The 24952-nt window shown below is 44.5% G+C and overlaps 10 protein-coding genes across 13 annotated transcripts; 6 read left to right on the top strand and 4 right to left on the bottom strand.

The window, feature by feature from the left end:
• Positions 1–1254: 1254 nt before the first annotated feature.
• Positions 1255–2927, top strand: LOC6609203 (kelch-like protein 6). 2 transcript variants are annotated; one of them, XM_002033858.2, is made up of 3 exons: positions 1255–1381; positions 1438–2188; positions 2239–2927. In XM_002033858.2, the coding sequence occupies exons 1-3, from the start codon at positions 1296–1298 to the stop codon at positions 2734–2736; spliced, it is 1335 nt and encodes a 444-aa protein (XP_002033894.1). In that variant the 5' UTR covers positions 1255–1295; the 3' UTR covers positions 2737–2927. The 2 variants fall into 2 exon arrangements, with proteins under 2 accessions (XP_002033894.1, XP_032572481.1); XM_032716590.1 differs by having other exon boundaries at positions 2252–2394.
• A 79-nt stretch (positions 2928–3006) lies between these two features.
• On the top strand, positions 3007–3775 carry LOC6609202 (trafficking protein particle complex subunit 5). The gene is made up of 3 exons (XM_002033857.2): positions 3007–3232; positions 3288–3597; positions 3660–3775. The coding sequence occupies exons 1-3, from the start codon at positions 3057–3059 to the stop codon at positions 3756–3758; spliced, it is 585 nt and encodes a 194-aa protein (XP_002033893.1). The 5' UTR covers positions 3007–3056; the 3' UTR covers positions 3759–3775.
• On the bottom strand, positions 3765–4318 carry LOC6609201. The gene is made up of 2 exons (XM_002033856.2): positions 4125–4318; positions 3765–4044 (listed from the first exon to the last, which is right to left on the bottom strand). The coding sequence occupies exons 1-2, from the start codon at positions 4251–4253 to the stop codon at positions 3832–3834; spliced, it is 342 nt and encodes a 113-aa protein (XP_002033892.1). The 5' UTR covers positions 4254–4318; the 3' UTR covers positions 3765–3831.
• Positions 4319–4903: 585 nt separating this feature from the next.
• LOC6609199 lies at positions 4904–7487 on the top strand. 2 transcript variants are annotated; one of them, XM_002033854.2, is made up of 2 exons: positions 4904–6835; positions 6931–7487. In XM_002033854.2, exons 1-2 carry the CDS (start codon positions 5248–5250, stop codon positions 7347–7349), a joined length of 2007 nt encoding a protein of 668 aa, XP_002033890.2. In that variant the 5' UTR covers positions 4904–5247; the 3' UTR covers positions 7350–7487. The 2 variants fall into 2 exon arrangements, with proteins under 2 accessions (XP_002033890.2, XP_032572480.1); XM_032716589.1 differs by having other exon boundaries at positions 4905–6871.
• On the bottom strand, positions 7483–8273 carry LOC6609198 (protein aveugle). The gene is made up of 2 exons (XM_002033853.2): positions 8075–8273; positions 7483–7867 (listed from the first exon to the last, which is right to left on the bottom strand). Exons 1-2 carry the CDS (start codon positions 8225–8227, stop codon positions 7700–7702), a joined length of 321 nt encoding a protein of 106 aa, XP_002033889.1. The 5' UTR covers positions 8228–8273; the 3' UTR covers positions 7483–7699.
• A 582-nt stretch (positions 8274–8855) lies between these two features.
• LOC6609197 (26S proteasome non-ATPase regulatory subunit 11) lies at positions 8856–10620 on the top strand. Its single transcript, XM_032716593.1, has 4 exons — positions 8856–9173; positions 9238–9744; positions 9890–10102; positions 10171–10620. The coding sequence occupies exons 1-4, from the start codon at positions 8856–8858 to the stop codon at positions 10399–10401; spliced, it is 1269 nt and encodes a 422-aa protein (XP_032572484.1). The 3' UTR covers positions 10402–10620.
• A 214-nt stretch (positions 10621–10834) lies between these two features.
• On the bottom strand, positions 10835–11666 carry LOC6609196 (attacin-B). The gene is made up of 2 exons (XM_002033851.2): positions 11371–11666; positions 10835–11306 (listed from the first exon to the last, which is right to left on the bottom strand). The coding sequence occupies exons 1-2, from the start codon at positions 11622–11624 to the stop codon at positions 10904–10906; spliced, it is 657 nt and encodes a 218-aa protein (XP_002033887.1). The 5' UTR covers positions 11625–11666; the 3' UTR covers positions 10835–10903.
• A 1053-nt stretch (positions 11667–12719) lies between these two features.
• LOC6609195 (drosocin) lies at positions 12720–13097 on the bottom strand. Its single transcript, XM_002033850.2, has one exon. The coding sequence runs from the start codon at positions 13056–13058 to the stop codon at positions 12864–12866; it is 195 nt and encodes a 64-aa protein (XP_002033886.1). The 5' UTR covers positions 13059–13097; the 3' UTR covers positions 12720–12863.
• A 596-nt stretch (positions 13098–13693) lies between these two features.
• On the top strand, positions 13694–19562 carry LOC6609194 (major facilitator superfamily domain-containing protein 6-A). Of its 2 annotated transcripts, none has more exons than XM_032716588.1 (5): positions 13694–13835; positions 14855–15276; positions 15339–15993; positions 16216–17418; positions 17534–19562. In XM_032716588.1, the coding sequence occupies exons 2-5, from the start codon at positions 15029–15031 to the stop codon at positions 17714–17716; spliced, it is 2289 nt and encodes a 762-aa protein (XP_032572479.1). In that variant the 5' UTR covers positions 13694–13835; positions 14855–15028; the 3' UTR covers positions 17717–19562. The 2 variants fall into 2 exon arrangements, with proteins under 2 accessions (XP_032572479.1, XP_002033885.2); XM_002033849.2 differs by having other exon boundaries at positions 13694–13862.
• Positions 19563–19619: 57 nt separating this feature from the next.
• Positions 19620–20869, top strand: LOC6609193 (gibberellin-regulated protein 14). Its single transcript, XM_032716594.1, has one exon. The coding sequence runs from the start codon at positions 19638–19640 to the stop codon at positions 20562–20564; it is 927 nt and encodes a 308-aa protein (XP_032572485.1). The 5' UTR covers positions 19620–19637; the 3' UTR covers positions 20565–20869.
• Positions 20870–24952: the final 4083 nt, after the last annotated feature.

Genomic DNA, 24952 nt, shown 5'->3' with positions numbered 1-24952 from the left:
GCGTTCGCCATGCTCGGCAATTGTTACTTAAATGTGCTTTAGTTCAAAACTATGTACCCATTCGGTTGCCTTAGAAAAAGGATGTTTTTGTCTCTTCTTAGGGCTCATGAAGATTCAAAATATTCCTTTTGCCCCAAACTCAAAACGTTTGTTTTCCAAATCTTTTGTTAGCCGTAGAAATAGAAGGAGAAACCAATTAGAATTAGAGAGTCGATGGACGAACAAAGAGCGCAGCATTGCTCGATTGGAAATCTTTTGCAACTAAATAATTCTAGAATGCGAAGCAATTTGTAATTTTTATTGAAATGCCAACAACTTTGGGCCGTTTATAAAATGGCCGAAAGAAGAGGCATTTGAGCAAAGGGGTAAAAACAAAAAGCAAACAATTTAAGTGTTTTCAAAAAGTCAACAAACTCATATATGCAGCTATATATATATATATAAATAATAAAAAACATTAATTTATTTCTTACTATATAATTATTGTTGTACTAAGTCGGTGAGAAAACCCATGAAAGAAAGAAATTCACACGAAAACTAAAACAAAATGCATATTTATTAAAAATAAGCAAAGGTTGTGCAAAAAAAAAACACATTAAAAAGCAACATTATTATTGTAAAAATTATCTAAATACGGCAATTGTTATTAAATGTGCAAAATTCAGCAAACACATTGATACAAACCTCAGAAAATACAAGCCAAGATCTGAAAACGGAAATCAATGGAATGCAAATTTTTGAAAATATAAGGCAAGATGAACCGTGAACGGATCCAAACAGAAACGGAAACGGAAACAACTCAACAACAAGAAGTACAAAATGTTAAATATGTATCTATAATTTACAATTACGTTTTATATTACTCTCTAATTTACACGCTTACTCCATGGAAAAATAGCTAACTATTATTGCAATCGTCCTCAAACACACAATAAAACTAGATCAAAAGGCGTAATTATTACTTTAGCTAAAATAAAAGGTCACCTTTTGCAATTTGTATCATTTTCTTACCCTTATTGTTTCACATCGAAATCGGCAAAATGGTTAAAATAGCCGCATATACTCATATTAAATTGAAAAGAAACGTGTCATTGCAGAAATGGATAAAGAAAATATTAATATAAATGATATATTTATTCATATAAATGTATTTGAAAATGTGAACAAAAGAATACCAACAATAAAACACAATTTAATAAACAATGTGAAAGCTACGAGTGTGTTTTTTTTGTAAACATTTAAAAACACAGTAGCCTTGCAGTCAAAAATACAAAACAAGAAAACCAAATCTCGAAATGGAGGAGCTGATGAGGCAACAACAACTGTCCAATGGCCAGAAAAGTGAGAGGCAGGAACTCACCTGCAGCGTTTTATTTACCAAGTGAGTTTATCTTAGGAACAGTGAGTGAATCTCAAACGATTTTCTCCCCCTTGCAGTCCCAAGTTTAGAGCCGATAAGTCATCCACCAAAGATGAAATAAACTCTATTGCGAGAATGGTATCGAACGCGGAGGATCTCGAATTGGATAGAGTGTTTAGGAAGGTATCAAAGAACGATGTCGAAGAGACCAGGTCTCTGAATCGCTCCCTCTTCGAGTTCGGTCATAATTTCGAGGATGCCGATGGCTGGCTGAAACTGGAGCAGCCTTGCAAGGATCAGTTGGCCACGGTGCTGCGCTACATGTTCGAGTCCCATCTGAAGACCACTGTGCAGATAGAAATCAACAATATGTACTTCAACTGCCACTTCATCGTGCTGCAGGTGTACTCTCGCTTCTTCAGCGAGCTGGAGATGATTCCGCTGCTGGTCACCCTGCCCGAGAACACCGTGTCCCAGAAGGCCTTTATGCTCTCCTACAAGTGGATGCTGAGCGATGAGCCCGTCCTGGAGCTGGCCCACATTGTGGAGGTCTATGTGGCTGCCACTTATTTGAGGATCACTGGACTGGAGGCGCATTGCTGGAGTTATTTTGATGATGTGGAGTGTTACAACGAGGATACGGCATGTGCTCTATACGTGGAGTCGAAGGACAATCCCGCCATGGATGTGGTTCGCAATATGATGCTGACTAGGATCCGCAAGTTTCTGCTCACCTTTGTGGCCACCAAGGAGTTCCTGGATCTGCCGACCTCTCATCTGATTTATTTGCTCGATTCCGATGAAATCTGTGTGAACACCGAGATCGAGGTGGTTATCAACATTATCAACTATTATTGCATTATATAGGGTTTTCTTAGGTTTTCTTTATAGCTGTTCGATGGCTGGGTCACAATTGGAACAAGAGGAAAGTGCACATTCGGCGTTTAATGTCCTGTATTCGATTCAACTTGATGCCATTGTGGTATCTACTATATGCGCGACGGGAGGAGGATCACTCGTTGGTGATGGAGCTGATTTTCCACCCGGAGGTGGAGTACAAGATCGACGACTCCATAGCGAAAATAACGTCGCGCATGTACGCGGCTTCCTTGGAGGGCAATGACGCACAGAGTGAGGACTACGCAAGTGATTCTGGACAGCGAAACTGGATTTGCGATAACTTGTGCAGCTATTATCACGGCGTGGGTTGTCCCAATACCCGGGAAATTTGCTTCAAACACTTCGAGGATTACCTTCTGGAATTACAACAATGCTCCAAAGATCACTGGTCGCAGGTGATATTTCAGGACCCGAGCAAAAAGATTGACTGTTGCAGCTCAAGGAAGATAAAATCAGACGATCTTGTTTCCGAGTAACAATTGAATTTGAAAAGTAACGGCTAGAATTGAAATTCGCGGGCTAGTATAACAACTTAGCACACTTTTTGTTATACATTATACACTTTATTTATTTGCTATTAATGAAACAAATCAGCATATTTTCATTGTATTTTTTTAATGTACATCAAAATTTAAAAAAAGCAAAAGGCCTAATAAAAATAATTAATATTTATTGTATTATTGTCGCAACTTTAAGTGTGACCACTTCTGCAAAGCTCTTTGGCATTTCGGGCAGAAAAGGTGGCGTGCACACTTTGTATTGTTTTGGAAAATAATTTGATACATTTATCAGGAAAATGGAAAAACTGGAGGCCCTAAAAATATCCTCGATGCGTCCGCGCAGCAATATCCTGGACAGACCACTGTCCAAGGGCAAAACGGAGGTTTCCCAGAGCATTGTGGCGCTGCTTTTCAGCGAAATCGTCCAGTACTCGCAGAGCCGAGTGTTTACAGTCCCAGAATTGCAAACAAGGTGGGAGTTTCTTTATGTTTTTGCGATTAATTCGTTAATTCCAAGCCATTTTCAGACTCCACGATCTGGGCCAAGATGTGGGCACCCGCATAATCGACCTGTATTTCGTGAGGGAGCGCAGCTCCAAGCGAGAAACGAAACTAACCCAAATGCTGCTCTTTGTTAAGACCACGGTGTGGAAGAATCTCTTTGGCAAGGAGGCGGAGAAACTGGAACATGCCAACGACGACGAAAGGACATACTACATCATTGAAAAGGAACCGCTGGTCAACACATTCATAAGCGTGCCAAAGGATAAGGGCTCGCTGAACTGCGCCAATTTCACCGCTGGCATCGTGGAAGCTGTGCTCACGAACTGCGGATTTGTATGTTTTCCAGCAGACTCCATTAAATAATAACTATTAACATTATGATTTGCGTTTTACAGCCGTGCAAGGTCACCGCCCACTGGCACAAGGGCACCACGTACATGGTCAAGTTCGAGGACTTTGTCATCGCTCGCGACAAGCAGATGGAGGAGAAATAAATGGCATAGCTTCATTACGGTTTTGTTTTAATTCCACTATACGAATCGAAGATCAATTGGCTGAATGTATGGCTTAGATGAACTTGAACTGGCGGTCCTTGTAGGCCACCTGGCCAGTCCTGTACTTCTCCTCGCGTCCATCGCGCTCCGTCTTCAGAGCCCAAGCGTAGAGGGCAATCGGCAGGACGACGGCGAACAGGCCCGTGCGGAAGGATTTACCGGTGGGCTTGAAGTGTTCGTAGTTGGAGACTCGCATCGCCTGGAAACGGGCTAATCCCGCATCGAACTGCAATGTACAGCGGTTTAATAGTATTTATTACACATAGTGATGACATAACCAAGCCAAGCATTGGTGCTCCCACTTACCACGGTGCCGCCCTCGCCGGTGGCATGGCGGTAGGGATTGGAGCTCTGCTTGAGGAACTCCTGGCGCAGCTTCAGCGTCGCCTCGTGCTTGCGCTTAATGAACTCCTGCTCCTCGCTGGACAAAACCATTTTTTTAGTTTTGTGTTGCAAACCAAATCTTTAGCAACAGCTGACAGGTGTGAACGTCTAAAGAAATTCTAAAAATACCACACAGCCGACAAATATACCAATTTTCGTATTTGTAAATTTTGAATATTATTTCAGCTACTTGTTTGATTCGCTTAAACTCAAATTAACTGCACTGTTATTAAGTTATTAAACTGTATATTATTTAACTTTAAAATGAACAAAGCATTTGCATTGCTTTCACAGTTGGCAGCCCCAACCTTGGCCTATCGACTATCGATACATGCCGATTAAAAAGTTTAAACTGTTACCTTTTGAGAATCGCTCCTGGTGGAATGGTAAGTGATTTTGATCCGCTATCCTAGTCTTGCACAGCAAGTTTTCCTAAGTTTTATTTCCTTCTCGCAAAGTCTGCTGCTTCGTTGCAGCGAGCGCTTTCCACCCCGGCCACAGGTAAACGCGTGCTCTCGCTCGCTCTCACTGCGCATGTCCTACAAAGTGTGATGCGCAGATCTCGTGTCCGCATTCTTATTCGCGTCCTTGTTCGCCAGATTCGCATTAGTAGCACGTGTTTTGCAAAAAGCCATGCATTCCCGTTAGCCAGTTGATTGGCATATAAGAAAAAACGAGGGTTTTTCGCGGTGTCAGTTGGAAAAACCCCTAAACGCAGGTAGTTACTAATCAATAACTCCCCCTTGGCGCATGCCTTCTAAGGACGAGAGAGAGCGAGAGAGCTGTTGTGAGCCAACGCGCATGCTACTACTTAGTTGGGTGGGAAATGCACTTGGCTTAGCCACCGATTTTCCCGAGCGGCGGGGGTATATCCGATGTTTAGGGGTGGATTTCCGGCAATTCGGTTGCCCGCGATTGCGCCGTTCGCCTGGCTCATTTTTCACTCGCCTGCAGACGAAGGCAACGGCTCCCGGATTTCCATTTTCTGGCCTATATTGATTTTCACCTGCCTTCGTGCTCCTTCTCCAGACGCAGTGCAGCCGCCATGAGCCTGAAGTCCAGTGCTAGGATCAAAAAACGCCGCTCGGAGGCAGCGGCGGCCACCTATCCGGTACCAACAACACCGGCTCAAACGGTGAGCAACGGCTCAGCTGCCACAGCGAATCCTGCGAGTGCCCCAAGCACTCCAGGAAATGGTGCCCCAAATCCTTGCCAGAGCTCCTCCAAGAAACAAAGCTTTGTGGGACGCAATCCCAACTTCGACACCGATGAAACCAAGCTGCTTATCCAGTTGTGGGGCGATCCCAAACTGCAGAGAACCCTAATCACCACGCACAAAAAGCACGCCGTGATCTGTCAGCTGGCCGCCAAAATGCAGGAGTATGGCTATCATCGTTCGCCGGAGGAGATTACCACACGGATCAAGAACCTCAAGTGCTTCTACAATCGCTTGAAGAAGGACAAGGAGTGCGGCGGTCAGTCCACCGATTCGGAGCCCAGCTGGAAACACTTTGCCGAGATGGACGCCATTATGACCAGACCCATTTTCAGTGTGCGTCCCAATGAGGTGCCTGCTCCATCGCTCAAATACCAACTGGAGCAGGCCCTGGAGGAGCATGCCGAACGTCGCAAGCGACGGCTGGCGAACGGAGAGGAGTTATCCGAGAGCGACAACGAGGAGGATGACATGCTGCTCTCCGCTCTGGTCAGCAAAAACAAGGATACCGGCGGTCGAAAGGAACTGGAAGCTGGCTGCCTAGAAGCCGACAGCGATATGAACGAGGAATCCTTCTCAAAGCGTCGCAAGGTTTCCGCTGATGTAGAGGTTGATATAGGAGAAGCCCTGACTTCGCCGTGCATCAAAGTCGAGCCACGCCAAGAAGTTGAAACCGCAGCAGCAACTTCCGCAGTAGAGCCCGAAGCGGAGGAGGAGGACGATGACTGCATGATTCTGCCACAGCCCAAGGAAGAACCCATCGATGTGGATGCCGCTGAAGATCCACCAATTGAGAAGTCACCAAGTTCCACTACTAATACATCCACTTTGGCTGAAATGTTACAGGGTAACAAACCGTCGAATCTGCTTCCTTTTACCGGGGCCAATGTCATCATCCCGGCCAGCACTACCACCACTACGGCTAGCATAAGCGCGACCACGCATAGTTTAACGACAACGGCCAGCAAACTTCAGGGCGGTAAAATCTCGTTGGTGCCAGCGAATTTCCTGATGCAATCAAAGCTGCCAGCTGCCGTGGGACCAAGTCCCATGGCAAACGCCAAAGGAGCTGCGCCCCAAATTCAACTGCTGCAGAGTGCCATCAATCAGGGCGCTCGTCTGATGATTAGCGGTTCGGCGGCAGCACCGGCACAGCCTAGCAACGCCGGTTTGGTGGCCACAGCCCCCGGAGGAGTCAAGTTCGTGCTGGTCAATGCGGAGCAGGCCAAGGCGGCGGCAGCGGCTGCTGCTGTGGGTAAATCGACCGCCACGTTGCCCTTGTCCACTGCCCAAGCTCAGGTGCAGGCCGCTGTTCAGCAGCAGCAGCAGAAACTGCAACAGAGTCTCCAGCAGGAGCAGCACCATCAGCAGCACATTCAACTGGAGAAGGAGGAGAGTCGCCATGATCACGAGAAAGGTAGGAAGGACCTGCAAACGAAAAGACACATGACATGTGGGTAGCAAGTGGCTATTATTCTGTCTCCAATGTACTAAAAAAAGTCCCATTTTCAGCAATGAGAATCCTTCTTCGTCAGTTGCTGAACTCGCAAAACGAAGCCAACGAGATCCAGCACAATCGTTTATCCCTGGAACGCGAGCGCCTGGACTGGGAGAAGTCTATGGGAGAGCGCCTGTTCAACCTGTTGCCAAGTCTCATACAGCCGACGCCTGTAGCCTCGCCATGCTCCACGGCTCAACGTCTGCAGCCGCCCAAGCTGCTCTTCACAACTGCTCTGCCAATGGGCAATGGCACCGTCACCATGCCGCACATCCTAACATCCAACTCGCTGCCAAAAGTGATTACCACTTCAAGTTGCAACAGTGGCGTGGCAGTGGCCGGATCAGGAGTGGGCCTAGTAGCCAGTGTGGCCCCTAAGCCGGTGGACAACGACGTCCAGTTGATTTCGCCCAAGCTGGAAAAGGAGATCTGAGCCGAAGAGGAACTGGTCGTTATAAGTAATTGATATTAGAAACACACTTAAGTGATCTCAAAAAAATGATATTCTGGTCCTTACTTAAGTAGACTATAAAACCAGTATCCTAATAATAAAAACTAAACAAATCTCTCATTCTAGGTTTATTTTTATATTTACAATCATGGGCAATAAGCAATAATTAGTCGATATTTAAATTTAAACTAGAATTTTGTTTTCTTCTATATTTGATTAATATCATACTTGATTGTCTAATCTAAAACCAGATATGGCGTCTAAGAATCTTAAAAGAAAGTTTACAAAATAAGCTTTTACTATTCTAACTACAGCAAAGTAAATGAGTGATCCTAGTAAATGTTGAGTCTCTCCATATCCCGGATTTCCATGATGTCCGTCTTCAGTCGCTGTTTAACGATCTCCCGCCAAATGGCTTCCCGATCCCGGTTGTCCGTGACGCCCATTCTTTGCAGTGAGGAGTCTGTGATCCGGAGTAGAGCCCTTCCGGTTATATCGTGCTGTAAAATGTACAGGGAAAAAAAGAAACAGTATCAGTAGGCAGTTATAGTGATGTCTAAATTGTAGCGAAAAGTAACCGGGAATTTTCCTGCTTGTGTTTTGAGGTGCTGAAATGAAGGAACTGCTGAAGGAAACCCGTTCCAAAGAGGCTCGAAGGTAAGTGATGTAAATCAAGGATTGGGATTAGGATTGTGCAATCAACTCACCTGGGCGAAGAGCTGTTCATACTGGGTGTATTCACTGCAGTGGCGGCGATACCACTTGAGCACATCGCTCACTGTCCACAGGTACACTGCCTTGGGTCGCGTGGTTTTCGTTCTGGTTTTGTTTTGTGTGGAGTTAATAGTTTCTTCACCCATTTCGTTCTTAAGTCCTTTACTTGCAAATAACAACAAAACAAATAGTGATGGCAGGTCACATTAGGTGTGAGACATAACAAGATATCGATGTGATTTTACGGTTCGTGTCATAATTATATTTAAATATTTAAAATTTAAATTAGGGGTGACACAAATTAGACTTACAAATAATGTAAAACAGAATATGCCTGCCGAAGCCACACGATCACATACAATGTCAGTGCAAAGGCCCTAGAATATTAATATTCTAGTGTCCTTGGTCAGTGCAAAACGTCGGCAGACCGGTTTTGTTCGATTGTTCACAAGTTGCGTGCGATATATCGACAGCAAGCAATAGTGCAACCTTCGTGGCCTATCGATGCCCGCTATGACTCGCCTATCGAAAGCGCACCATCTCTAATCGTGACTGGCGCTTAATAACAACGACCAAAAGGTGAAAAAGTCAGCATAAAACACGTAAATACGCAATCAATACACACCGGAACCGATCGAACACAAAGGAAAAATTGTCGCATTGCTAGTAGCTGAGTTGGGACAAGCTTAGTTGATTGATTGATTACTAAATTTCTGAGTTGAGCGCCCCCACATCTCATCTCGTCTCGTCCGAACACAAATTTCAAGTCGCAAGATGGCCGGAGCAACACTTTTCGAGCGTGCCCAGGCATTGTCCAGCGTGAATCGCGAGGAGCAGGATAGTTCGTTGCTGAACAAACTGGTCCGCGACCAGGAGGGCGCCGAGAATGATGAGGAGCGCATCCGAATCAAGGAGCAGGGCATTCTGCAGCAGGGCGAGCTCTACAAGCAGGAGGGCAAGGCCAAGGAGCTGGCCGATCTCATCAAGGTGACGCGTCCGTTCCTCAGCTCGATCAGCAAGGCCAAGGCGGCCAAGCTGGTGCGTTCCCTGGTGGACATGTTCCTGGACATGGACGCGGGCACAGGCATTGAGGTGAGTTCATGTTTCACTAAATGAGTACTAGAATTTACTAGAATATTCTTTGTTTGATCTCTAGGTGCAATTGTGTAAAGACTGCATTGAGTGGGCCAAACAGGAAAAGCGCACTTTTCTTCGCCAATCGCTGGAAGCTCGTCTGATTGCCTTATATTTTGATACTGCTTTGTATACGGAGGCCTTGGCTCTGGGTGCCCAATTGCTGCGCGAGCTGAAAAAGCTGGATGACAAGAATCTGCTGGTGGAAGTGCAGCTGCTGGAGAGCAAAACCTATCACGCACTGAGCAACCTGCCCAAGGCTAGGGCCGCCCTCACCTCAGCCCGTACCACGGCCAATGCTATCTACTGTCCGCCAAAGGTGCAGGGAGCACTGGATCTTCAGTCCGGCATCCTACATGCGGCCGATGAGCGTGACTTTAAGACCGCATTCTCCTATTTCTACGAGGCCTTTGAAGGATTCGACAGCGTGGACAGCGTCAAGGCCCTAACCTCGCTGAAATACATGTTGCTGTGCAAAATCATGTTGGGACAGTCCGATGATGTCAACCAGATCGTCAGCGGAAAGCTGGTAAGTTAAGCGCAGTCCGAAATGAGTTTGCGTCAGCAGTTGTAATTTTCTACATATACATATGTGAATGAATTATTATTTAACACAACCAAAATGTTGTGTAGATTTAATTGATTTATCTTATAAATATAATTGTCATTACTAGGCTATTACCTACTCGGGCCGCGATATAGATGCTATGAAATCAGTGGCTGAAGCTTCACACAAACGTTCCCTGGCCGACTTCCAGGCTGCCCTCAAGGAATACAAAAAGGAGCTGGCCGAGGATGTGATTGTGCAGGCGCATTTGGGCACGTTATACGACACCATGTTGGAGCAAAACTTGTGCCGCATCATTGAACCCTACTCTCGTGTGCAGGTGAGATAGATTATAACGACTTGGCATGTTCGCCCTGACTAAAATCGGTTTTTTTTTCCTATTGGCAGGTTGCCCATGTTGCCGAGAGCATTCAGCTGCCCATGCCGCAGGTGGAAAAGAAGCTGTCCCAAATGATCCTCGACAAAAAGTTCAGCGGCATTCTGGATCAGGGTGAGGGAGTACTGATTGTTTTCGAAGAGACGCCCGTGGACAAGACCTATGAACGCGTGCTGGAAACCATACAAAGTATGGGCAAGGTGGTGGACACACTGTACCAGAAGGCTAAGAAGCTATCGTAAGCGGTGTGCAGGAGACATTAATCAACTCAAACATGATATCAGCATACTTGGCAGACTTTTCATAGTTTCCTTTTGTATTTTCCAACAACTCCATTGTTCAAGCCAAACATGTTTTATGTTTCTGCAAAAGCAAAATGAAATCCTAATTGGTGAAGATAGCAACAGGAGCAGCAACAACCACAACAAAAAAAAAAAAATGTAAAACAAAATCCATTAAACTAACATAAGCAAAATTATTAATCATTGAGTGGGATCGAATTGTTTACGCAAGTGCGGTATAATAAGCAAAATATTCAAATAACTACAAAATAAAATGATAAAAGAAAACCGTAAACTGATAAAAAAAACGTATATTTAATACAAGTTTTGAAATGGATGTTTATGTTCTATTTGGTGAATAATATATTTTTTTCATTTTAAAAAGGGTAACAGCTTCATAATTTTGTTATTTTTTTATTTTGTTTTAAATAAATTAGTTTCTACATCTATACCAGGGTAATATTTAACCGAAGTGGTGGGAAAGTCCCAGGCCAGCACCAAAGTTTGGCTTCTGGTTGGCAAACGGTCCACTCGTCCACTTGCTCGCCGATCCCGTGAGATCCAAGGTAGTAGCACGATTGGGCGATGACCACAGATTAGCACGTCCATCCAGACCGAGTTGCTGGCCGATTCCTGGGAAGTTGCTGTGCGTCAAGGAAGCACCATGTCCGTTGATGTGGGAGTAGTCCAGACCAGCTCCATTGCGCTGGAACTCGAAACCATTGGCCAGTTTATTCTGAGAGGCGAACACTTTGGCATCCAGATTATGTCTGCCATTGTTGAATAGATTGGCATGGGCCTCCTGCTGGAAGACATCCTTTACTCCGGGCGTGTGTGTTTTGGTCAATGAGGCACCATGACCAGCACTGCAAGAATAAATAGAATATAGTTAATATATCCTCTAATAAGCTCTTAGCTTAGAGAACTCACTTGTTGTAGGCCAAAGTTCCGCCAGTTGTGACTGGACCGCTTTGAGTGTTTCCGGCTGCGAAAACCTGACCCACCACATTGTGGTTGGGATTGCCAATGCCCTTGGTCAGATCCAATCGAGCATCAGCCCCACCAGCGGGATTGGAGGTTAAGGAACCTCCGAGCACCTGGCGACGGACGCGAATGGGTCCTGTTGTAGGAACCGCCTCTACGATGGCGAAAAGTGCCATGATTAGGATGCTTGTCTTCTGCATGTTGCTGGACTGGATTGCTTGAGCTGACTGATGTTTCAAGGTGGCCAATGCTTCGGTTTTATACCTCAAGATGCGGGGAAGAACTTTTCTGGTGGTTCACATGATTCATCTGATTGTCGATCTCGGCCTGGATGCCTTATCAACGCGAAATTCCCCGCTCAGATGTGAAGGTGGTTTACTTCTGCTGTTTGCTTGTGTGGCTGTGCGACTTGACCTCATCACCTCCCCTTTTTTGCGACCCATTGACGCCACTTGTTGCTCCATTGTTCCGGTTTCACCCTCGCCGCAGGACCTCTGTCAGCGTCTTCAAGTGGTTTCCTTTGTGCCTAGATGGAGGAGTGCATCCTCATCTTGCGCAGGTCGGCATTTGACAGTTATAAGGGATTCTCTATCGTATTTCTCACTTGATGTCAGGCTTTATCAATAGGTTTTTTGCGTGGAGGGATTATCCTGGTGGAGCCGGAAGGGGTTGGCGAGCGAAATAAAGAGCGACGGTGAGAGCGGCAGGATTTGAGTGAAGTTTCAGCCGAATCCTAATTGAATTTTCTGCGCAGGAGCGGTCGAAAAGGATGCGAGCCGAAAGAGAGGAGAGCGGAAACTTTAACTCGCAGTGTCAACGAAAAGTTTGCACTGAAAAATATAATCTACCAGCTAATTAGCTTATAAACATTTATTTTCAAACCCTGCTTCTAAAAACAAGGATATATATTTTTAAATGTGGTAAAAGTTTAATAAATATAATGTTTCCTATTTAAAGTATTTACATATGCAATTATATACGAACTAATAATCTATTATTAAGCTATTTTTATAAGGGGGCTTGTCACTTTGTTTTTGAGGGGACAAACCCATTCATTATGATTTGCAGCCATCTGGTTATTTCGCTAGAATCTATGAGGAACGTGCTATAGAACCGGTTTGTGATTCACAGGAGTAGCGAATTTAATACGTTTAGGTTTATTTTCTCTCAAACGTGACTTTTGTGGTTTTGTTTTGAGCAAGTATATTTCTTATCTGCTCTAGAGCTCAGCAGATGCGGTACAAAAACCGCTGATAACCGATGGGAACCCCCCAAGTTTTTTGTGCCACAATTGATTGTAGATTATTAATTGCTGTCTTTCGTGTGTTTATTATTTACTGTTTGCCGAAAGTGAAAAATTCACAATTTTTAAGAAGAAAAAATGCACAACAAATTTGATCGGATGATCATTAAGATTTCTCCGCGGGATCCACACATCTTTAGGCGGGCAGAATGGGTGGTGGCCTGATGGCGGCTTGAGCCAGGTGATCCTCGATGGCCAGTGCCTCGCGCCTCACCCGAATGGGGCGGGGATGGGAGGTTGGGCGTGGGCTGTAGGGGCGTGGCTTGCCGGGCGTGGCCACAGCCATGGCAAAAACGCAGGCCAGCAGCAGGAAAACGATGGTGAACTTCATTGTGCTTGGAGTGGTGGACAAATCGAACTGATTTGATTTCAATCAGAGCACTTGGCTTTTTATAGGTGGCAACAATGCAGCAAGATTCGAATGGGTGGCACGTCTTGGCTGTGGTCGCCGGTGGTTCCCCATCTTGGGGACTTTTCTTGTTGCCTACGAACGAGTAGGCCACTGAAGGCAAACGTGTTGGAAATTATTATTTTTTTTTCGCTGCGTATTTTACAGCATTCGGTACTTTACATTTTTTGCAGCTGTTTATTTTACTAAGTCTATACTTTACAATTTTATTATTTAATTTATTATGTTTACATTGCAAAGTTTAATAATACTTTCAGTTCTTGTAAGCTGCTGAAGGAAGAAGAATTTTGAAACGAACTTTCCCGCCAAGCTGTCACTTTCACTCTTGTCATCTCTTTCGCACTCGCCGTGACAGGGCGACACTCCCTCTCTTTCGCTCCCTTTGAAGTCCTGCCGTCGACCGCGCCAAATCTCATTAGACTGGATACACACACACACAGATACACTCTCACACACACACAAACACACCTTAGCGTGCGACAGCGGAACGCGCTTGAGCGAGCTTTTCCGTCCGCTTTTCTGAGCGCAACATTTTCTTTTCGGGGCTCTTTGGGAAAACTCTTGGGCAGCTTGCCAAACGCTCGTATAGAGGCCAGACGCGAGGAAAACTCTGCTTATCGATTACGCACGTAACACATTTGCCCCACAGCCGAATAGTTAAATAGTTCAGCGAAGCCAGCCAGCCAAACAATATTTCTGGTGTGTAATATACCTATTGAATCAAAGGTGAATAGTGCGACAAGTTTACATAATACACAGGATACGAAATAAGGACTTCAAGGTGGCTTTCGCCCCAAGTGTCTCAACCTGTGACAATGGCCTTCAAGAAGTGTGCGAAAATTGTCTATATATAGAGTGTGATATGTACCTCGGATTTTGTGGGCACGTGTGTGCCATTAAATAGGAAATAAATCTGCAGATTTGCAAAAGGATTTATAATTAACTAAAATAAATGAACTGTGTATGCTCTGTGCTTAAATGAGGTTGTATGAAAACCTTGCAAAAATAAGTGTATTTATATTTGGTATATTGTTAGATGTTACCTTACCATCTTATTATTGTTTCAAAAATCTTTAATTTTCCCAACAAAATACCCCCATTTGCATTTAGCCTTTAGTGGCAACAACAAGTCTGCTCTATATACAGACAATAACCCACATATACACACACCCTCGTACCCATTTACCCACATTTCTTATGTGCCAACGGTGCGTATGTGTGATGCCAGTAAACTCAACCAAAAAATTTAATAGAAATTACTCACGCTCAAAGCTCACAAGCTGATGCAATTCACTCAACTCGCTTGAGCTCACTAAAAAACTCAGAGTGAATGGCAGAGCTTGTTTGTTTTGCCATTTTTAAGTCTCTGTATCTTACGCTTTTATTTATAAAAGCCAAGTGGAGGGAAAATATTTAAATGCTCACTCAGAAAAGCAAGGAAATGTCAAACGGTAGTAGTTGACATCGGGTTTTGTTTGATTTCCGGAATGGACGCCTTATGATTGGTGTTTACTTGAACTAAGCACTGGATTCATTTTTATTAAAAATCATCAAAGAAATTTAATGAAAAATGCCTGTTTTTATAAACAGGAAGTTTTTTTTCGATTCCTACAAAACACGCGAAGAGAAAAAAAAGTCCAAATCGCCTAACTCTTGCCTTTTGTGTAAGCCAGAACAATGAAATGGTAATGATGTATTGTGTCCTTTGTTTTATGCAGCTGCCGAATGATAATGGAGATGATAATGAGACTGTAACTGGGACACAAGAGACCAGGCCGAAGGGTAGTGTCAGATAAGAGCGGAACAGCACCAACCAGAAAGGGTAGGGTTTAGGGGAGGAGCACCCAGGACCATCCAGCAGAGACCATCCGAGTTCAAGGAACTAGCAAACAATGAATCCCTACAATGCAGGCGCCGGCGGAGGTGTCGGTGGCGGAGGAGGAGCCAATCCCTTCGGAGCACCCGCCGGAGGAGCGGGATATGGCCAGCAGGGCTATGGATACAAGCAGCAGGCAACAGGTGGCTACGACCAGGGCATGAACTACGGCATTGAGCCGCAGCAGCAGGCAGCCGGATACGGACCACCTGGAGCCAGACCACGGGTGGATGTGGAGGCCTCTGGCGAGGTGGATCCCAATCTGTAAGTTAAGGATTAGGCCCTTTACTTCCACTTCCAACTAATTGATTCACATTTATCCACAGATATCCAGAGGCGAAGGACTCAACGCACAAAGTTCGCGGCCACTCGGACATCCTGGAAATGTTTTTCGGGGCGAGCACAGAACGGGAGCTGATACCCGTGAAAAGCTTCTACTTTTTCTTCTACGCCGCATTTGGATCACTGTTTCCGCTAATGGGCGTGTACTTCAAGCAGATGGGCATGAATCCGGGCCAGTGTGGAATCCTGGTGGGAATGCGGCCCTTCGTGGAGTTCCTGTCGGCCCCGTTTTGGGGCTCCTATGCGGATCGTTGCCGGCAGGGCAAGCGTCTGCTCCTGGGCTCCCTGGCCTGTTGGGTACTCTTTACCATTCCGCTGAGCTTCATCCGACCGGAGGCCATCAACTGCATTGAGCGGCGCAATGCGACGGACTTTGTGCTGACCTACACACGCACAAAGCGGGACCTGTCGGCAATGTACGAGCAGGAGCACTTGGATCTGGGCACAGGCACCATGCCAGCAGATGAGGCCCTGGAGGAGGCGGAGGCAGCACACAGTCGGCACAAGAGATCACTGCTGCTGCCCAGGATCGATGCGGGCATCTCACCAGTGCACATCAACTTTGTGAGCAACTACGACGACAAGTACCACAGGGATTATGTGACGCCCATCTTCAGCTCCATGGTGTACAGGACTCCGGTAAGTGGATAGGGAAGGATGTGCCAGTAAAATAGGGTTCAATGGAAAGATAGGATTGATAGGATAGCTTTTCAATCCATATCTTTATTGCCATTCCAACAACTACTAAGTTATTTATGTCTAATAAATCTCGCCTATTTAACTTAACGTCTCAGCTGCCAAGAGGATTGTATCTTTGGAATGCTTTTAAAAATACTGATACAAATTTATCTCCTCCTACAGGACATCCAAAAGGCGTTCTTCCTGCTGCTCCTGGTGATCCTCATTGGGGAATTCTTCAGCGCTCCGGCGATTACTTTGGCTGACTCCGCCGTAATAACTTTGCTGGGCGAGGATGCGGACAAGTACGGTCACCAGCGAATGTTTGGGTCACTCGGCTGGGGCATCTCTATGTTCCTGGTGGGCATCGCCCTGGATCACTCCACCTCGTTCTCCAATCATCCCTGTGGAGCTGGCAACAAGGAGAAGAACTACAACATCTGCTTTTCCATCTTCTCGGTGCTGATGACCTGTGCGATAATCTCCGCCTCGAAGATCACCTTCAAGTACGATCCCATCGATGAGCAGTTGGCGGCACAGCAGCAGGCGCAGTTCGTGGATCCCAACAAGCGGGCGGAGGAGGAGTCGATGAACCAGTTGGCGGCCCAACTGAATCTTCCATCGCTGGCAGTTGGTAGCGGCAGTGCCGCCTCGGGTGCCTGTGCCGGTGGCGTCAGTAGCTTCCTGGCCACTGGCCATCAGCCACAGCCGCATATTGGTGCCGAGTCCAAGGTGTTTGCCCAGACGGCCAAGGAGTTGCCGGAGTGGATGACCGTGCTGACCCACTTTAAAGACCTGAAAACCGCATCCTTCCTTTTCGTGGCCTGGTTTATGGGCTTCGGCATTGGCTTGATCTTCACCTTTCTGTTCTGGCATCTGCAGGACTATGGTGGCACTCCCACCCTGTTCGGTGTGGCCTCTGTCATCAATCATGTTTCCGAGATTTTTGCCTACTTCTTTAGCTTTCGTCTGATTACCCAAATTGGCCACGTCAAGGTGTTGTGTCTGGGCTTGATTGGCAATGTTCTGCGCTTCCTATACATTTCCTATCTGACCAATCCGTGGATGGTGCTGCCCTTCGAGCTGATGCAGGGCATCACCCATGCAGCCGTGTGGGCTGCATCCTGCTCTTACATTGCCCACAACACTCCCAAGCACTTGAGAGCCTCGGCTCAGGGTGTCCTCCAGGGCATCCATCACGGATTGGGTCGTGGCTGCGGCGCCATCATTGGCGGCATGTTCGTCACCTACTACGGTACTACTACTACCTTCCGCTGGTACGGCATCGCCTGCCTCTTCGTCCTCGGATTCTTCATCTTCGTCAACTTCTATCGCAAGGAGCAGGGCTTCATTTCGGAAATCCCAGTCACCGAGGATCCGCATCAGGTGAGTAAGGAGTAGTAAATCCAATTGGTCAAGTCTAGATTGGAAGCTATATTTATATTGTTGTGTGTAGTAATCCCTGTATCAATATAACTAATCAAATAACTCAAATTTGTAGGTGGCCGAGGAGACCTCGCATTTGGCACCACACGGCGTTCCCAGCAATCCGATTCCACGTGCTCTGTCCAACTCGCGTCTGAACGAGATGAATCCGAATGGAGGACCATACGGCACGTACCAGACCACTGGCGGTAATCTGGACATACCCGGTGCCAATCCGCACAATCCTTTCGCTCAGTAAACGGGGACCTTGGCTACCCGGAGTCGGCATTCAGCCCATCTTCATACTCACAGTACTAAAACGAACAAAGTATAACCGCAAACATATCTTGGACATTGGCCTGCAATTTGAATTGCATAACTGCATTGCTTTATTTTGATTTGTTGGGCAGTCAACATACGATCTACACCATAGCATAGCATATACATATACACATATATATTTTATATAGGACATGCCACATAGCCAGCATAAAGATTCCGTATAAGTTGGATTGGTTCAAGTCGATGGAGTGAGGGGGGGAAATCGAAACGAATTTTCACATAGCAGCTTAGCAATATATACATAGGGCAATATATGTGTGTGTACGGATAGTTATATATATATATTGTGCCGATCTATAATATTTATAGGCATTTTTATATCAGTTGCATGGCGCCGGGCAATGATTGATCGATCGATCATCCCGGATTTAGTTTTCAGTTATGAGCATGCAGAGTTTGTTGCCTACTTTTGGGCGATTACCAAAGCAAATTACTCATACGCATGGGTTACCCGTTCACCCCGAAATACACATAAAGTACCTATACAATCACGGAAAAATACTAATCAGAGATTGAAGTTATTCGACACCAGGACATGTGAATACGAGGCGTTTCAAGGCTACAGGACATCGGGAAGCAGTGGGAGCTGCTTCGTTTAGCCGCAGTTGATTATGACTTTGATGTTCACTATACTATTTCATAGTATTAATTTAGATTATCCGTTGTCTTATGGCTTTGAAACGCACCGTGTTGATTACGGAATAAGTTAGGGCAGTTTCATGTAAAGTGCAAAATTAGTAGCTCACTTTGAGTCCAAGTATTCTTTAGTTAAAATGTTTATGAAGATGATATGGGCGCAACTTTAAATAAAGATCTTTGTGTTACATATTTGCAATTTTTCAAAATTGGAAGCGACACATTCAATCCCAAAATGGTCCTATGCAATAAATACCAAACTAATACGAACTATGGAATATAAATGTAGTTACATTGAAAAACAAATTTAACTAAATTAAAAAATAAGCAACATAGAGACGAAAAACCTGCAAATAAAACAGAAAACTTTAACCAAAGGATAAACAAATGTTGTAACGATTGATATTATGGAAATCCGCCTCATTGCAATCAACTGTTGAATAAACTGTTTTAATTTTTACACAAATAAACTAACAAAATGACATATTTTGACATACCTAAAAAAACATATAACATAGAAATATTTAATATACGTTTATATAGTATATGAAAGTTGACGCACCAAAGTGAAAAGGCAAACTAAACTGTATTTGTACCTAAAACATATTTTTTCCTGATTTCATATAGCAAATCTTTCGCTCGATATACATAAACATAAATATATATTGAATACTGTAAACATTATATTTAAATACTGTTGATAGCAAATTAAATTGGATATTTTATAGTAACGATACGACAGTTCTTGTGTACAGCACCATATTTCTGAAGATTTTTCGGGTAGATGAACCTTAGTATTATGCATTCTGTACAACTGCACTCACAGTTATGTTTGTTGAGCCGATATTAAAAGAAATTCTCTCTATACTCGTATATATATATATGTATTGAAACAAAAAGAAGATACTCATATACGGTATACATTTATATAGAAATGTACAAGTATTATACACAATGCGCATACATATGATACAAAGGATACAATACCCAGCCCAAAAAAAAACAGAGAAACCAAAAGATAAGTGAAGTAGACGGAAAAAGCAAGAAATCATGTAATTATGTATGTTTAATAAAACGTTTAACTACCGAGTGAAGTCTAAAGACAAAGGCACAAATTCTTTCGCCAACCATCTGTGTTTATTTTTGGTCTTTATATAGTAACCTATATAAATCGGAGCATTCGTTCGTCACGGTCACACAAAATGCGACTTGCTCTGGTGCTCTTTTGTTGCCTGCTCTGCTTGACTTTTGGCCACATCAATGGAACACCATCGTATTTACCACCAAAAGCACCACTGACTCTGCCACTTCCAGATGAGAGTCCTAGACGTGCTCCACCACCGCCCAGACCAATACCCAGACCACCGCCTCCAAGGCCAAAACCACCACCGCCAAGGCTAACGATACGACCTTTCAGACCAACACCACCGCGATTTGTTAGACCTCCTACTGCACCACCCATCAGGAGGCCAACTATTCCACCACCCAGGCCCACCAGAAGACTTCCTATCACAAGGCAACCAACCAGGAGAATCCCAAAACCACCAGTTACCCGAAGACCCACCGCCAGGCCACCTGCGGTGCGAACCACTCGAAAATTTCTGATCTGGTCACGGGCACCCACCAGACTACTACCGACTAGGCCAAATATAAGGCCCACCCTGTGGACCAGGCCGCCAGTGCGTCCTCCATTGCCAACGGTGCGTCCAACGCGCTCAAGAGTTGGTCCCACCCTATGGACAAGACCTCCCATTAGAGTCACAGTACGACCCACACCTAGACACCCAATCAGACCCACTATTAGGCCCACAATTCGAGCCACTCTATGGACACGACCTCCGGTAAGACCTTCAAACCCCACAAGGTCTCCAGTTATAGCCACAAAACCCACTTTATGGACACGACCTCAAGTTAGAACTACTAGACGACTGACTTTCATTTTCAACGATCCCACAAGAGAACCTCCTACACCAAGACCAATTCCTATCACTAGAGCTCCACATCCGGATATTACTCGATCCACAAGACGTGTGATTTTTATATTTCCCAGGGACACCACCTCTATAGCTCGACGTCCTAATTGGACTGTACATCCAACAGGACGAACGAGAACTACTTTAATAGCTTAAATCCTATAAGTACGCTGGTATAATATATAGTAGCTGAATACATATATGATCTTTAAGCATTCTCTGCAAGCACGCGATGTTAAATATTATATAACTGAGAAGTCAGCTAATGACCTTAAATATCAAGTCAAGGCGCAGATGGATAGGCTAATTAAATATTTTGAGTAGCTGAATTCTAGGCTTTCGGATCCTATCTTTATAAAAAAATAAAAAATATATATTTATAAAAATAAATAGCTTTATATCAAAACGGAATCTGTAAATTCAAAAACCAATTGAACCTAAATACACATAATAATATTCGATTTATGACTGTTTCTATATAAAGTTAATTGCATATATAGTTTAAAGTTGGATAAAATGAACGGCGACTGTCTACGTACGTCCTAGCTATGTTTAAACCCAATCTAATACGGGGCTTTAAGCACAGCAAGTTTGGCTCCGTTCGTAACGACCCCATCTCCATGACAAATATCCCTGAAGTGCCGACATGCCCGGCACAAGTCCAGGGAAACTGGAGCGAGGAGAAAAGTAGCTGTGGCATACCGGAAGCGCTTCAAGTTTGCCGAGCTCATTCGTCTCTGCGATTTGTTGGCATTTCAACGGAGTGACGTGCTGGCTGCCCGTGGGCTGGGCGGTGGGCGTGGTGCAGTGCCTGCTCATGCAATGATAAATGAAGTTTTAGTGGCTTTTGACCCATTTAATAAATTGTTAAAGTTGAAGAATGCGCAAGAATATTGTAAACTTGTTGGCCACCATTTCTTTGCCTCTGCCTTTTTTTCTCTCATTTGTTTATTTTTATTTGTATTTAAGTTTTATTTCATTTTTATTTTTATTCCCATTTAGTTGCTGCTGGCGCATTCTGAATTAGGGTTAATTTAAAAGTTGCCCATTGCAACACTGACCCATGGTGAGTGAAGTTGTTGCCATGTTGCAAACTTTGCCGCTCACTTTTCATGCCCCACTTCAGAAGTTTCGTTGAAATTTAAATAATTCTGTTAAATTGCATAACGTGCCCAGCTGTCCAGTGCTCTCTCGTCCGGGGAACTTTGGACTGGCTGCCTATTAAGTTAGTGGCGACGACAGTTTTCAGTTAACGTGATTATGTGCCATTAAAAATTGTATATTATCCACGGGCCACAAAGGAGTGCAGCAAAAACTTGACTCAAATATCCATGACAATAAATAAGGAAAAGCAAGGACGCGGGGGGGAATTCGAGCGGGGGCGAATCCTCTCCAGCCTTAATAAGCAGCATAAAAAGTCCTGGCAAGGCTCTATTAGAGTCAGGACTAAGCAGCTCGGTCTGTCCTGTCCTGTATCCCTCCAAAAAGAAAAAAGAAAAAAAGAAGGGAAAAAAAGCGTAGAAAATAAAGTATGCGCTGGCAACTCTTCCTCGTGGAATCCTTTGCTCCGCTTCTTGTCAAATATATATTCTCAGCTATATAAACAATTTTCTTTTATGCCAGAATAACAAGCAACAAGAATGGATTTTTGCATAAGAAAGCCCCGGACTGAAGTTGAAGTACGATGGCATAGCGAAAATCCTTGCAGGGTAGCTGCTCCACAAAAGTAGTGCCAAATGCAATCCGAGCTTTGTGTTCCCATGAACAATTGGACTGGCAGGCTTGGCTTTTGATTGGGGGATCAGTGGGGACGCTGCGGGGATTCCGCTCCGCACCGCTCCGGGCGGCTTCAAAAAGTGGATATCAATGCGTGGGCATGCACCCAATACAATGCTGGTTTTTTGGTGACCTTTTCGTAATCCATCGTCCGATCCCTGCCACTTTAATTCCAAGTGCATTGATAAATTCCATAACTTGTTAGCCAATGGGTGGTATATTTACACTAAGTAGTCACTTAAACTCAATCTTTCAAACTATATTGTAAATATTGTAAATATGGGTTAAGTATGATTACATTTTGGTGTGCTAATTGACATTGCCTTCGTTTTCAGATTTATTATATTATATTATATTTTATTTGTGTTGTTACTTTATTACAAAATGTGAAATTTCTATTACCATAATTACCATACCTTTACAAAAAGAATAAATATTGAAAATCCCCTGCGAAATGATCATCTTAAAAGTTTACTCGGTTTTACATTTTCTACTATGGCTTATGTTCAAGGCAACATTTGCAAGAGGACCGCAGGGATGAAGCCGAGGGAAAACTCCCACACACATCCCCTAAAAGGGTGAAGAAGCGTGGGGGAAAGTGGGAAACCCGGAGCAGAAAGCAATGTCGACGACATTCAGCCGCAAGAAGTTGTCGCCGGGCGGAAAATGGGGGAAAAGCTTGTGGGGTGCTGGGCAAAAAGTGCTGAGCATAAATAAGACATTTGCGTGTGTAAGCAGCAACAGCACGCAAAACAACAACGATGGCTTAAAATAACTCCAAAAACGCAACATTGAAATGTGGCTAAGAAGGAAGGAGGTAGCCGAGGAAGCCAAAGAAGCCAAAGAAGCTGCTGACTCCAGTTTCAGGATCTGCAATAATTTTCAAACTGCTTTCGCCCGGAGTAACTCGAAAGTTGCAAAAAGTAAATGTAATGCAAAATGCAAAGTCATCGCTCGCCGCTGTCCTCGAGTGGCTGTAAGGCCATCCTTCTTTTTCACCCAATCCCACTAACCTTTTCCCCCAATAAACCAGCGACATTTCAGTGCACAGAGAAAAAAAAGTGTTGCTAAATCCATTTAGAATCAAACGCTCCTTAATTGTTAAAAAAAAGATTCTAAAAAAGAAGTAAGAATCATAAATATCATATTATTGGTAAGATAATTACTGCACAGCTGGTACTTTTATGTTTTATTACAACCTTTTTTCCCAGTGTAATTTGTCTGCAATTGTTGCGATTTTTCCTGCAGTGTGAAACCAATTGTTGTGATTTTTTTTCTGCCCCAACTCGTGCACATGCATTTATTTAAATTCCTTTGTCCTCGTGTCTAGGAGTCCTCCGCCCACCCGCTCATTTCGCCAATGTATTCATTGTCTGTGAAATTGTTGTGTGTTTCCATGCCGTCGCATAATGTCTCTCTTTGCTCCCTACGTGCACCTCATTCCTAGTTGAGTCCTTTTCGCAACCCTTTGGGGAGGTGCAATCCTTGTTGCGAGTGCAGTTTGCGGTTTTTAACTTGTGACAGTTTTAAGTGGCTGCCGTTTGTCTCCGTGGCTGGATTCATTCACATGCACATAAGCAGGATGCCCATTCACATACGTGGGTGCTCCGAGATTTAGCCAAATTGTAATGCTCCTTATTCGCCGCTTATGCATAAATCGTTTGCCATAACGATGCTAAGTAAGCAGCTCCATTTCCCCAGCCAGGATAAGCGCCATTTGAGCCTGATTAAATAAATCCGTATTCACAGAACGATTTGCGAAGTTAACTTTGAAACTTTTATGTTTTTTATAGAAATACCAACTTAAAGCAGAGAGAAAATATGGCATAGTTGTACTTTCCATGATGGGTTCTTAGTTATGCAACCTAATTTGGGGAAAACACGAAATTCCACTAAAAAAGATAAAGACTTATGAACCTTCCGTGTATTTTAAAGCTGTGACACTTCCTGTTGTTTTGAGGACGAGAAACCACTTTTACTTGCATTTCGAGGGGGAGGTGATTTTGCTATTGGACAAAGCCAACTACCGCCTGGTTCTCTGTCCATCTCTCAAAGTGTCTTCCGCTTCCCTGCCCATTTCGATCAGGACTTTCCAGCATCAGACCCAGCTGGATTCACCTGCATTTGCCTAGTTGGTTAAAGCCTTAACTCAGCGAGAGGAGAATCCTTGCCAGCCCATTGTCAATACGCGCCCTTTTGCTGCCCACATGCCCTGCCACGCCCCGTCCTTTGAAGCGCCCGTAAGAACGCACTTAGCTGTTGGCAGCATCATAATCCATAGCATAGTTTCCCGACGCTGTCAACAACCTTTGGCCTTTGTTGCTGCTCGTCCTGAGTCCTGCGCCCAGAACAAAAGGAAAACAATTTTCATGCGTGCATGGCAAAAATCAAAAGAAAGGCCCGGGCCACACACACACTGAAGCAAACATAACCGGGACCAACAATGCCTATTTTAGTGAGATAAGAAAGGAGAAATGGCACGGCAGCATCCGCATCAGCAGCCCTTCAAAGCAATTGCCAAGTGGCCCTGTTCTACGGTTCCAACATTCGTACGTAGGTACCACCACAAATTCGAGGAACGCCGGAAAAGGTGAGCGTGGCAGTCGAGGAACAGGACCAAAAAACCGGCGACTCACTTCAATCATCGCTTAAGTGCCTGCACAGAGATTTTCCTGCCTTATCCGATTGCCAATACCCTTTGAAATAGCCAATTTGGATGCTGTGCTTCTTGAGGAATTTTTAATAATTTCTTACCAATTCCGAATGCT

This window comes from Drosophila sechellia, chromosome 2R (genome assembly GCF_004382195.2).
Source record: "Drosophila sechellia strain sech25 chromosome 2R, ASM438219v1, whole genome shotgun sequence".
Lineage (NCBI taxonomy): Eukaryota > Metazoa > Arthropoda > Insecta > Diptera > Drosophilidae > Drosophila > Drosophila sechellia.
The sequence above is the reverse complement of the archived record's forward strand: the minus strand, read 5'-3'. Positions and strand labels throughout refer to the sequence as shown.